The sequence below is a fragment of the Pelodiscus sinensis genome, chromosome 5, assembly GCF_049634645.1.
Source record: "Pelodiscus sinensis isolate JC-2024 chromosome 5, ASM4963464v1, whole genome shotgun sequence".
Taxonomy (NCBI): Eukaryota; Metazoa; Chordata; order Testudines; family Trionychidae; genus Pelodiscus; species Pelodiscus sinensis.
The window spans coordinates 92522015-92534826 of record NC_134715.1 but is presented as its reverse complement, the minus strand read 5'-3'; the positions used below and the strand labels follow the sequence as shown (position 1 = coordinate 92534826).

Here is a 12812-nt window from a genome sequence, read left to right as displayed (position 1 = left end):
GCTTTAACTGCTCTTCATATGGGACCCGTTCCAAACCCCTAATCATTTTAGTTGCCCTTTTCTGAACCCTTTCCAAGGCCAAAATATCTTTTTTGAGGTAAGGAGACCACATCTGTATATAGTATTCAAGATGTGGGCGTACCATAGTTTTATACAGGGGCAGTAAGATATTATGTGTCTTATTTTCTATCCCTTTCTTAATTCCTCGCATCCTATTTGCCTTTTTGACCACTGCTGCACACTGTGTGGAAGTTTTCAGAGAACTGTCCACGATAACTCCAAGATCTCTTTCCTGATTTGTCATAGCCAAATTAGACCCCATAATACTGTACGTATAGTTGGGGTTGTTTTTCCCAATGTGCATTACTTACACTTATCCACATTAAATTTCATTTGCCATTTTGTTGCCCAATCACTCAGTTTGGTGAGATCTTTTTTGGAGTCCCTCACAGTCTGCTTCTGTCTTGACTATCCTAAACAGTTTGGTATCATCCGCAAACTTTACCACATCACTGCTTACCCCTTTCTCCAGATCATTTATGAATAAGTTGAAAAGGATTGGTACTAGGACTGACCGTTGGGGGACACCACTAGTTACCCCGCTCCATTCTGAAAATTTACCATTTATTCCTACCCTTTGTTTACTGTCTTTTAACCAGTTCTCAGTCCAAGAAAGGATCTTCCCTCTTATCCCATGGCCATGTAATTTACACAAGAGCCTTTGGTAAGGAACCTTGTCAAAGGCTTTCTGAAAATCTTAGTATACTGTATCTATTGGATCCCCCTTGTCTGCATGTTTGTTAACCCCTTCAAAGAACTCTAACAGATCAGTAAGACAGGATTTCCCTTTACAGAAACCATGTTGACTTTTGTCCAACAAATTATGTTCTTCTAAATGCCTCACAATTTTATTCTTTACTATTGTTTCAACTAATTTGCCCGGTACTGAAGTTAGACTTACCGGTCTATAATTGCCATGATCACCTCAAGAGCCCTTTTTAAATATTGGTGTCACGTTGGTTACCTTCCAGTCATTAGGTACGGAAGCTGATGTAAAGGTTAGGATACAAACCATAGATAATAGTTTAGCAGTTTCCCATTTAAGTTCTTTTAGAACCCTTGGATGAATGCCATCTGGTCCTGGAGATTTGTTAACATAAAGTTTTTCTATTTGTTCCAAAACCTCCTCTAATGACACTTCAATCCAGGACAGTTCCTCAGATTCATCACCCACAAAGGACGGTGCAGATTTGGGAATCTCCCTAATGTCCTCAGCCGTGAAGACTGAAGCAAAGAAATCATTTAGTTTATCCGCAATGGCTTTATGGTCCTTGATTGCTCCTTTTATATCTCGATCGTCTAGGAGACCCACAGGTTTTTTTAGCAGGCTTCCTGCTTCTAATGGTCTTAAAAAACATTTTGTTATTTCTTTGAGAGCTTTTGGCTAGCTGTTCCTCAAAATCTTTTTTTGCTTTTCTTATTACATTTTTACACTTAATTTGACAGTGTTTATGTTCCTTTCTATTTATCTCACTAGGATTGGACTTCCACTTAAGAAGATGCCTTTTTGTCCCTCACTGCTTCTTTTACATGGTGGTTAAGCCACGGTGACTCTTTTTTAGGTCTCTTGCTATGTTTTTTAATTTTGGGGTATACATTTAAGTTGGGCCTCTATTATGGTGTCTTTGAAAAGTGCCCATGCAGCTTGCAGGGATTTGGCTCTAGTCACTGTGCCTTTTAATTTATGTTTAACTAACCTTCTCATTTTTGCGTAATTCCCCTTTTTGGAATTAAATGCCAGAGTGCTGGACTGCTGAGGTGTTCTTCCTACCACAGGAATGTTAAATGTTATTATATTATGGTCACTATTCCCAAGCGGTCCTGCAATGGTTATCTCCTGGACCTAATCCTGCACTCCACTCAGGACTAAATCGAGAATTGCCTCTCCCCTTGTGGGTTCCTGTACCAGCTGCTCTAAGAAGCAGTCATTTAAGCTATTGAGAAATTTTATCTCTGCTTCTCTTCCTGAGGTGACATGTATCTAGTCAATATGGGGATAATTAAAATCCCCCATTATTATAGAGTTCTTTATTTTGGTAGCCTCTGTAATCTCCCTCAGCATTTCAATATCAGTATCGCTGTCCTGGTCAGGTGATCAGTAATATATCCCTACGGCTAATTTCTTATTATTGGAGCATGGAATTACTATCCATAGCGATTCTATTGAACATGTTGATTCATTTATTAGTTTTATTTCATTTGATTCTACATTATCTTTCACTTACAGTGCCACTCCGCCACCCAGCCGGCCTGCTCTATCCTTTCGATATATTTTATATCCCGGTATGATTGTGTCCCACAGATTTTCCTCATTCCACCAAGTTTCAGTGTTGCCTATTATGTCAATCTCCTCCTTTAATACGAGGTACTCTAGTTCACCCATCTTATTAGTCAGACTCCTAGCATTTGTGTAGAAGCACTTTAGAAATTTGCCACTGCTTATTTGCTTGCCTTTCCCTGATGCATTGGATTCCTTTATATGCGGTTGTTTGTCTGCTCTGGCCCATGGTTTGTCCTCTCCCCTCCTCTCTTTCTGACTACAGCTTAGAGAATCTTTATCAATGGATTCTCCTCTAAGAGAATTCTCCATCTGATTTACGTGCATCTCCGCACCAATCGGCTTTCCCCCATCTCTTAATTTAAAAACTGCTCTACGGCCTTTTTCATGTTTAGTGTCAGCAGTCTGGTTCCACCCTGGTTTAGGTGGAGCCCATCCTTCCTGTATAGGCTCCCCCTCTCCCAAAAGTGTCCCCTAATAAATCCAAACCCCTCTTCCCTACACCATCGTCTCATCCAGACATTGAGACTCTGAAGCTCTGCCTGCCTACCTGGCCCTGTGCGTGGAACTGGAAGCATTTCCGAGAATGCCACCATAGAGGTCCTGGATTTCAGTCTCTTTACTAGCAATCTAAATTTGGCCTCCAGGACATCTCTCCTACCCTTCCCTACGTCATTGGTACCTACATGTACCACGACCACCGGCTCCTCCCCATCACTACACATAAGTCTATCTAGATGCCTGAAGAGACCCAGAGTAATTCAAAAAATGTGTGACTGGCTCCTTAAGAACCACCTGGGGAGACTCCTGGCAACCCTTTTGAAATGTAATGTCGATAAGGTTGCCAGATGGTTGAAACAAAAATACCCGCCCCCCCCAAAATGCCATGAAAAAATTCTGTTGAAGGGGGAAAAAAAGGCGGGGGGGGAGGGGGACACCAAAGTTGTTGAGCCAAAAAAAAAAAGGACTCCAGACTTAAGCAAGCAAGCAAAAAAAAAAAAACAAACACATTAGAATAAAACAGCATGTCCCCTTTAAGAATGAGTGCAGGGATAGGAACAGGGGAGCGGTTGAGCACTAAGACCCTTGGTCAGCAGCCATTTTGTGCTTGTAGCCTTGCAGAACCAAGTAAGCATGGGGTCGGGGTCTGGGGGTGTTAGGAGCCGGGGAGGGGTGGGGGGGGGAGGCTGTCCGCTGAGTGTTTGTAGGGTTGCCAGGTGCCCGGCATTTTCGCCTTCTAGCTGGGGAGGAAAATCAGAAAATACCGGACATATTAGGTGTCTGGTATTCTCTGCATTTTTTTTTTACCAGACAGGAGGCGAAAATACTGGACTGTCCAGGTGAATACTGGACAACTGGCAACCCTAAATGGCGACCCATATTTGGGTCCGACCCATAGGTTGGGAAACCCTGCATTAGTTGAAGATGAGTCATAAGGGAACTGTGATCCATCATGTCTCTCTACCAGAACACCTCTCTGTTACACTAGTGGAGGAAGAGCTGCTGGTATAGGCAGCGATGAAACTGTTTCCACTGGCAGAGAAACCCCTACAGATGGGACATTCCAATAGCTATTCTTAGCTGTTCAAGAGATGCCCACTTTACCACTGTTTGCAACTTGCAGCTTTTTTTGGTTATTCTTAGAATGTGCCGGTGCTTCTGACTATAACACAATATGAACTGTAAGAATAAGAGATATGTTTCAGAATACTAACTTGGGTTGATATGAGCAGAGGAGGCATACAAATGCAGCAGATATATACTCAAATTGTGCTAATAGAAACCGTGTTCTGAGCATAATGCACCACACTAAGAGTGCATGATTTTCTAAAGATGAAACGCCAGTTGGAACAATGATAAATTCAACTTATTAACTCTGTTCCTGGCTGTGTAGTAGCAGGGCCTATATTTCTTGTTCCTACTTTAAATACTCATTTTTTTTTGGCCAGTCTTTGTCTGCAAGTCTGATTTTTCAGTTACCACTTGTTTTGGTGATTGATACACACATTAATATTTGCCAAGACTTCACTTGTTTGAATTACCGCTGTATTTAATGAAAATAAAATACTTTCAGAGTACTTTTATGTTTTATATAGGATTTCTTGGTTACTGGATCTTGCAAGGGCACTCAGTGGAGTGGAAAAAGAAATCCCCTTCTCTCCAAATACAATTACAGTGTCTGATCTCTCTTGGGTGCAGGGACTGCTTTCTGTGCAGAGTTTGAAATCGTACCAAAGAGGGCAGAGAGGAGTTTCTGCCATCGCCATAGTCCTCCATAGCTGGTTAGCAAGAGCTGGCCAGGTACAGAGGGAAGCACATTTCACCATCCTAAGGATGAACAAAATATGCTCTCCTTGGGCACCAAGGAGTTACAGGTACAATCCCTCTCTGGAGCTCCACAGGCAGTACCTTCCCTTCACCCCTGTAGGTTTTTGCCTATTAGGCATAGCTAAATTAGAATGAATTAGAGATGCTGCTTTTACATGTTCTTCACAAATTAAGAATTTGATGCTAGGCAGTTGTATGTTCTGCATAGACTTCTGAGTATCATTAATTAGTAATTCTGGATTTATTTTTAAATCATTGCCTTTAATGTTGATGGGGGAAGTGGTTGTATGTATATGATTAATATAATCAACTTAGCTCATTTCAAAACTTTCCTTCCTAAGCAGAAGTAGTTTACTTTCAAATATTTATTTTTTATTTTTGCTGCCCCCCTGTGCTGCTGCCTCTGTATCTGGCTGAAATGCTGGCTCCTGGCATGCATTGGCTGCCACCCCGCGCTGCTGCCTCTATCAGATGTAGGGCTCACCTGGCCCAGATACCCCCTCCCCCCAATACCTGCACTCCCTCCCATAGAGCCCAGCTTCACGGCCTCCCTTTTGCCCAACACCTTCTCCCCCCCCCACACACATGCATATTGCTCAGTGATCCAAAGGGAAAGACAGGTTCATGATCCCAGGCTTTCATGGAGTTTGTTGCATTCCGTCCTCTCCTTTCCTCACGGCATGCTAGGAACTGCAGCTGCCAGGAACCTTCTAGCTCTCTCCCTTTCACCCTGGCAGTGTCTCTGTGTGCAAGCTGGGCTCTGCAGAGTCCAGCAGCCCTTAGTAGCATCTAGCAGTACTGCTAGCCTGGGGAGGGCAAAAGGGCTTCCAGCCCCAGGCTAATTATGGCCCGGGGGTGGGAGAGCACGAAGCGTTCTCCCACCCTGTGAGCAGTATGCAGGGCTTTGAAGCGCCATGCGCTACTCGCAGGGCGGGAGGAGACGTCATGCACTCCCCCGCCCTCAAGCCCTGATTGGCCTGGGGGCAGGAGGAGTGTGCGAAGTTTCCTCCACTCTCCGTCTCCCCGCTCTGTGAGGAGCACACGGCACTTCAAAGTTCTGTACGTTCGCATAGGGTGGGAGCAGGGTGAGGGAGGCCAATCAGGACTTGGAGGCGGGGGAGCGCCTCCTTTGAAGTGCCACGCGCTCCCCCGCCCCATGACCAATCAGGGTCTGGGGGCAAGGGAGTGTGTGAAGCCTCTTCCTGCCCTGCCAGGGGCATGGGGGCCTAGTAGGAAGGAGAGGCAAAGGGGCTCCACCACCCCCAGACCAGCTATGGTTTGGGTTGGGGAAGCCCAGAAGCATTCTGGTCCCGCCCCTTCCGGGATGGCCGAGGGCCACTTCAGAAATTTTTGAAGTGGTCCCCTGCCAAAAATTATTGACCACACTTGTGCTAGTCTATCTGCTACTACACTGGCAAAAAATTATTGCCCACCCCTGTGCTATCCTTTCTGCTTGTGCAGCATTCATTTCTGCAAAATTCTGGATAGTACACGGACATAGAATTTTCCCAGGAATAATAGATATAGATAACTAATTGCTTTCCATATTGGCCTGGTATAATAATTAGTGGGACACAAAGTGCTGTTTCATTTTGCTAGCTGACAACCAAAATAATTATTTTTTAAAAGGGCTTTTGTACTTCTGTACTTTATGATATTTAAGCACCCAAAAGGCTTTTAACAAGACATTTTTCTGCTTGTTTTTATCTTTAGAAATATCAGGAATGTAAAGTTTAATCTTTCCTGATTTTGCTTGAAGACCCATGCAAAATATTGGAGATATTTACTGGTATTGCTAATGCTTTAATAGAGGGGGCTGAGGATGCTACATCTTTAGCAAAGGTTACATTTCCCCAAAATGGTAATTGACTGTAGAAATTCAATTGGTGTTGTTAAAAAGATTTTTAAACTGATTTAAATAGTCCTTCCTCTTTCACTTGCTTAACTTCCACCTTCTTGGATCTTGTAATGTCGTTTCACTAGTTTGTCTGTCTAGGCAGGACCTGAATGTCTAGTGTAAAAAAATAAAAATAGAAGCTCTTTCTTCCCATCCCTTGAACATTAAACAGAAAATCAACCTTTCACCCCAATAAAATAAAATGCTTTTTAGAGCTTTAAATACCTAAGTGCTAATGCAGTGGAAATTCAGTTGCCTATTTTGAAGCATTTCTCCATTCTCTTTCCAGACCTTCTATCAGTAATGTGGCTATCGGAGATATGAAAGGCACCTTGCCTTGTTTTCTCTGAACTTCATAAAACCAACATTATATGGGCGAAATAATTCAGAAAGGAAACTTGTTCTGAATAACAGAATGCCAAAGAAAAGGAAAAATCTGGGTATGAGTCCCTCCAGGAAGATCATGGATTCTGAGAGAATGGCAGCTTCTGGTGAAGGACTGGTACCACCTCCAGGAGATGAAGCTGTGTCACAAGCAATTTACAATGTCAATAAGGAGGATCTCTTCAGCAGCATGTCAGAAATGTTTTCTGACCTGGATCATAATGTGGTTTATATGGTACTATCTGAATGTGATTTTAAAGGTAAATAAAATGTTAACAGTTGGATTTCATAGGCAAATTCTGCTCTGGTAGGTGGTGAAGCTTCCGCAGACTTCTGCAATGTTTTTAGATGTCAGAATTAAACTTTTGATGAGAACATGAGTGTGATGAGATGTTCACCCCACACATTTACCTTTTCGGGTTAATATTGGCTAGAGAGGTCAATTAGCTGTTGATTGCACCTGAAGAGGAGCTAGGATGCAATGAGGCTTAGCTGGCCATAAAGCTCACCTGGGCAGAAGCAGCTGCGGCTTCTGTAACTTAGCAACTATGTAGGATTCTCAGATTAATTACATTTTTGTGATGTTGGTAAGAACCCTGCTTTTCTGACTGCCATTTTTGAGTTTAGCCACTATGTAAGACTGTCCCATATTCGGTATGGGTGTCTGTTACATATCAATCTCAGTAATGTTATATCATATCAAAATGAGCTCAGTGTAGCTAGAGACATAAAAGGTAACAAAGAAACGGTCTACAAATATATTAGAAGCAAGAGGAAGACCAAAGACAGGGTAGACCCATTGCCCAATGAAGACGGAGAAACAATAACAGAAAACTTGGAAATCCTTAATGACAGAAATCCTTAATGACTTCTTTGTTTTGGTTTTCACCATGAAGGTTGGTAGTGACTCGATGTCTAACATAGTGAATTAGGGATGTAAGTGACTAATCGATTCCCTGCCTTGCGGGAGGAGCCGGAGCTGGGGGGGAGCCGGTTTCAAAGCCAGTTTTCCCCCTCACCGTCTCTGTGGGAAGTCGGGGAGGCAGGGAAGCAGTGGAGACAAGGCGCAAGCCAGGAATCAGCTGATTCCTGGCTCGTGTCCAGTCCCAGACACTGCGCCTCTGATTTTTAAATGTATTAAGAGTCTGCCAGCTCTTAATACATTTAAAAATCAGAAGTGCAGCAAGGAGACCTGGTGCGAGCCAGGACGGCTGATTCCTGGCTTGTGCTGGGTCTCTCCTTCCCATGTATTAAGAGCCAATAGGCTCTTTTTAATGTTAAGTGTAGATGTTTTTAAAGTTTATAATTTAATAGATTTTCATGCCATTTAGATATATAAGAATTATCCCTTTTAAAATTCAAGTGGCTATCATCACCAATTAAAAATGTGGGAGTTTTTTTAGATGGTTTTTATAACAAGTGTGATAAAATAATAGATTTGTCTTGAGGTTGGCTGGAGGATACACAGGAAATATTAATGTACCCACCAAGCAATGTTTCCATGAATCTTTTTCATCCTGATGTGGCTTTTTTTCCCCATCCATGTGTGAATGTGCCCTAGTAATAGAAACAAAAAACCTAGCTGTGGGTACTCTGCTAATCAACGGGGCAGCATCTGAATCTCTCCAGGGTGACCGCATAAGCACACAGCTTACAAGGAACATTGCCACCAAGGGAATTGTTATTTGCAATAATTTTGGTAGATAAGTAAAGTATAATAGTAGCATGTTATATTTAAAAGAATCTATCCACAAAGATAATCCTTTCAAAATATAAAAACTATAATACCCACCCACACAGGCCATTTGTGAGACTTACTGAAGGAAGCATACTTCATAAAGAAACTGTTGAACAATTATTTGAAGTATTAAAGATTTTCCTTTCTTTGGCTTTAAGTCTGCTCTGTTTGTTTACGGGTATGTGTGTGCATAAGCGTGCTTGTCTGTGTGAATAGATTTTTTTTTAAACACTTCCAGTCTTTCCTATCCTATTAATAGATTTCTTGGTGTAGTTTTCTATCCACGTTTTGACTGGTGTGCTTTTCAGATAGATCTGGCCAAATATTCTGAGGGAGCAAATAAGATGGAAGGGGGAGGAAGAAAAAGTCGGTTTCCTCTTATCAGTAGATTTAGTCTGTCATCTGGCATGGAGGGATGGTTTTTGTCTAGGGGTGTTACATATTTATTAATTGAATATTCATGTAACCGCACCAAAACTTTGCTGTTATATGATTATTCGATAGTCTCTGGGGGTGGGGTCAGCAGCCAGTGCGTTCCTGGCCTTGCTCCCGGGGGCGCCCTGCTACCCTGCACTGCTGCCTCTCTAGCAGAGTCAGCAGCGCAGGCTGGCAGGCAAGAGCGGGTTTTTAAATGGGCTCCCTGTGAAGACTGGCTCTCACCTACCACCCCGCACTGCTGCCTCTGATAGAGAGGCAGCACACGGGTGAGGCAGCGGGGACAGATGGCATGTAGTCAATAGGATTAACCAATAAACCCAGGTTTATTGTCTAATCTCTATTTTTTTTGGCTATATTTTATCTTTCTCCTGTGAACCAATTCTAAAAGGGAAACTTATCACTATCGCTTTCTTTATGGAGGGTTAATGCAACAAATGAGGAGGAAAAGCTAGCCAGATCCCCTAAAGTAAAAGGAAGAACTACCCATCAAGAAAGAGAGAGAGAAAATGTATTTCCCCTGAGTGTGAAAGTTTTTTTTTCAACCTAGTCCTTTTTAACACATGGAAAAGTCCCAGCTTATTTTAGTAATCTGGAGACTCTCATGCTCCCTCCCCCAATGTATTTTGTCATTAACACTTTTAACTAGTCTGGGCTATAACAATAAAAAGATTTCTGTGACAGTTTCTTTTTTTTTTCCCCTTTTTATCTCAATTCTCCTTTTTGTGATTATTTCAGTTTATTTCATCCTATTTCTCTCTACCTATATCTATTTAAATAACAACAAATGGTCTGGTCGCTCTTTGTAGACTAAAAACATGTAGATGGTATCATGAGCTTTCATGGGCACAGCCCACTTCTTCAGATGACCAGAGTCCCACGAAAGCTTGATACGATCTACTTGTTTTGTTAGTCTATAAAGTGCTACCAGACCATTTGTTGTTTTTTTAAGTTTATCCTATACAGACTAACTCGGCTACCCATTGAAACTTATAACTATTTAATCAGTCTTGTAATCTTTTTTTCTTTATGCTCATTTAAACTTAGCTTCGCAGTTCATTTACTTTTTTGCATATTATACTGTTGTATTGAAGTGTGTGCAGATTAAGTTGAACCTTTTTTGTAAAAGTCGGGGGAAAGTCTGCTAGCAAATGAATTGGTAAATTCTATAAATTCAGGGTTTGTTATGAATAATGTTTCGTGAATAATAGATGTAAAAAGTTATTTAAATTTTCTTTATTTATTTTATTTATCTTACCTAACAGTTGAAACTGCTATGGATTGTCTGCTAGAACTTTCCACAGCTGCTAAGAGAGTCGCATCTTCAAAAATCTCAGGTTTTGATTCAATAGCATCATCTTTGTCTCATCTTAGCCAGCAAAGCTCTATTGCAAATGAAATAGTGGGAGAAAGTTATGCAAAAGAAGATATTGTGAACTTTAAAGAAGAATCTGAAAAGATCTTATCACCTGATATTCAGCTGACTGAAGAACTGGATTCCTTGATACAAACTGCTTTTGAGAAATACAGTCAGGGACACACATTGTATGATTCCACAAATGTCAAAATCACAGGAAATCAGCATACGACACTGGACCAGAATAATTCTAATGGCATTAATGAATTTCCTGAGAGGAAAAAATCCAGTTTAGGGTTTAATGCCATGCTTTCTCTACAGCAAGTGGAGAGACAGAATGAGAAATTAGAAAACTTCTCTCTGTTAAACTCAGAGTGTTACAGATCTTCTCAACCAGCTGTACATAAGTCTAGCATTCAAACAAAGGATAGTTCATCAGCTGACATGGACATTTTTGCACAAGTATCAGTAAGCTCCTGTTTGCAGGAAATTGATACTGACAATGCTGCAGAAGTCATTAAACCAATAAACTCAGAACTGGCTTGTAGAAATCTCGATCAATCACAGAATGTTGTTTCAGAGTATGAAAGGTTGAATGTTGCTTCTGGTAATTTCTTCCCGGGACTTGTAACAGCTTCTACAACTGCTAGTGGAAATTCCAGGTCAAAATACCTTCTTCAACAGGAAAGTGTGGCTATGTGTAGTGGCCACAAAAGTATTTCTCTCCCTGAAGAGATTACATCAGCTGAAGGATCCACTCTCAGATCACCACAACATGTGGATGTTCATCAAGGATGGAATTCACATTTTTCTCCAGTACCTCAGCAATCTCCACAGCCTTCTTGGAATCCAGCTACTCCTGTGTTTTGTCAATCAGGTGGAAGTCACAGCTTTGTAACTCCAGTAGCTATTAGTCCTGGACAATGGAGACCTGTTTTAGACTACAGAACATATGGCAAAGGGGTTTCATATGTCTGGGATAACAACGCTTCTCCGAAGGTATGGGGAAATCAAGATGGAATCCAAAAAATGAACCTCTCTCAAGTACACCAACCACCAATATGTCCAGTGATGAGAAAAAAGACACATCTCATAGGTCAAATACTTGTTCTTCTCAGAGGGGTTCCAGGATCAGGAAAATCTTTTTTGGCAAGGTAGAACATTTATATTATGTGTTTATAAGATAAATCACTTAGCACAGTGGTCCCCAAATTGAGAGGCATGGAAGAATGTTCAGGAGGGTCTGGTGAGACCCGGCCTAGCCCTCACAGTGGGTAGGAAGGGAGTATCGCTGTGCGCTGCTCTACTCCCAGCACCACTCTGGTCCCACCGCCTAGCCAAAGGTCTGGCCTTAGCCACTGGCTGCAGCTCCCAGCTATGGATCCACACCCACCTTTGGCTTACAACCCCAGCTATGGCCCTCCCCCCAATTGTGGCCATACTCCCAGGTGTGGCCCAAACTTCAGCGCTAGTCCCACTCCGACTCTGGCTCCAACTGCAGCCCGGCCTTGTCTCCTGACCATGGCTGTATGATTTATTAACAACAAAACAACAAAAATAGTTTTCTATTCTGCCTCATTTAAGCCCCAATTCCCCTGTATGTCCAAACTGCACTCAGGCATAGGGGACATTAGTAACTGCATGGAGCTGAGTCGGTTGCATCTCCTTTAGCCTTGGACTGCTGGAGCAGGTTAGGGCCTACTCTAACGTCTGTCTCTGGTGCAACCTCCATAATGAAGCTTATGCTAGCAGAAAATCAAGTTTGATAGAGCTCAGCTCCACCCTGCCCCTCCTGTCCCTGGGTCACCTCTGCCATGTCCCTATCTCCTCATAGCATCAGAGGTGGATTTAGCTGGGAATATGTCAAGTCTGACACTTTTACAATTGTTGACACTCCTCTGGGAAGACTTCTGTGTATATCTGTGTATATCAATTTTATTTTAAACAAAGTAAGTCAGGGGTGGGGAGCCTTTTCTTGGGTTGGGGGGCTGCTGACTCACAGCAAAATCAATTGGGGGGGGCCGCACACAAGTGAGAAGCAAAATAAATACCATCACTGATGTGGCCCCAGACTGAGAGAGAGAAAGACAGTCCCCACAATCCCCTCCCACACTGGAGCCTAAGGGGGCCCAACCTAGTAGATTTTGTTCACTCCAGCCCTGCAGTGGGGCAGCAGGGGGTTGACTCTCCAGCATGGGTTCCCCAATGCTGGGGGGGCCCTGAGCCTTGGGGGCTAGGCCTGAGAGTCTCCACACCTGAAATAGGTGGTGTATAGTGACCTTGAGAATCCAGCTCTTTGTTTTCTGTGCAACAATTAGAAAGATTTTTGATAGTT

General features: G+C 42.5%; 1 protein-coding gene across 7 annotated transcripts in view; it reads left to right on the top strand.

Moving 5' to 3' along the window:
- N4BP2 (NEDD4 binding protein 2) overlaps positions 1-12812 on the top strand; it is a 76974-nt gene that overhangs the window by 22603 nt on the left and 41559 nt on the right. For 4 of the 7 annotated variants that reach the window (XM_025187936.2, XM_025187934.2, XM_025187932.2 and 1 more), the window contains 2 exons: positions 6853-7207; positions 10386-11631. In XM_025187936.2, coding sequence (XP_025043721.2) covers positions 6979-7207; positions 10386-11631 — 1475 coding nt within the window. In that variant the 5' untranslated portion in view covers positions 6853-6978. Of the gene's footprint in view, positions 1-1533; positions 1623-4537; positions 4714-6852; positions 7208-10385; positions 11632-12812 lie in introns of those variants that run through there. The other 3 variants (XM_025187935.2, XM_025187933.2, XM_075930548.1) reach the window with 2 other exon arrangements.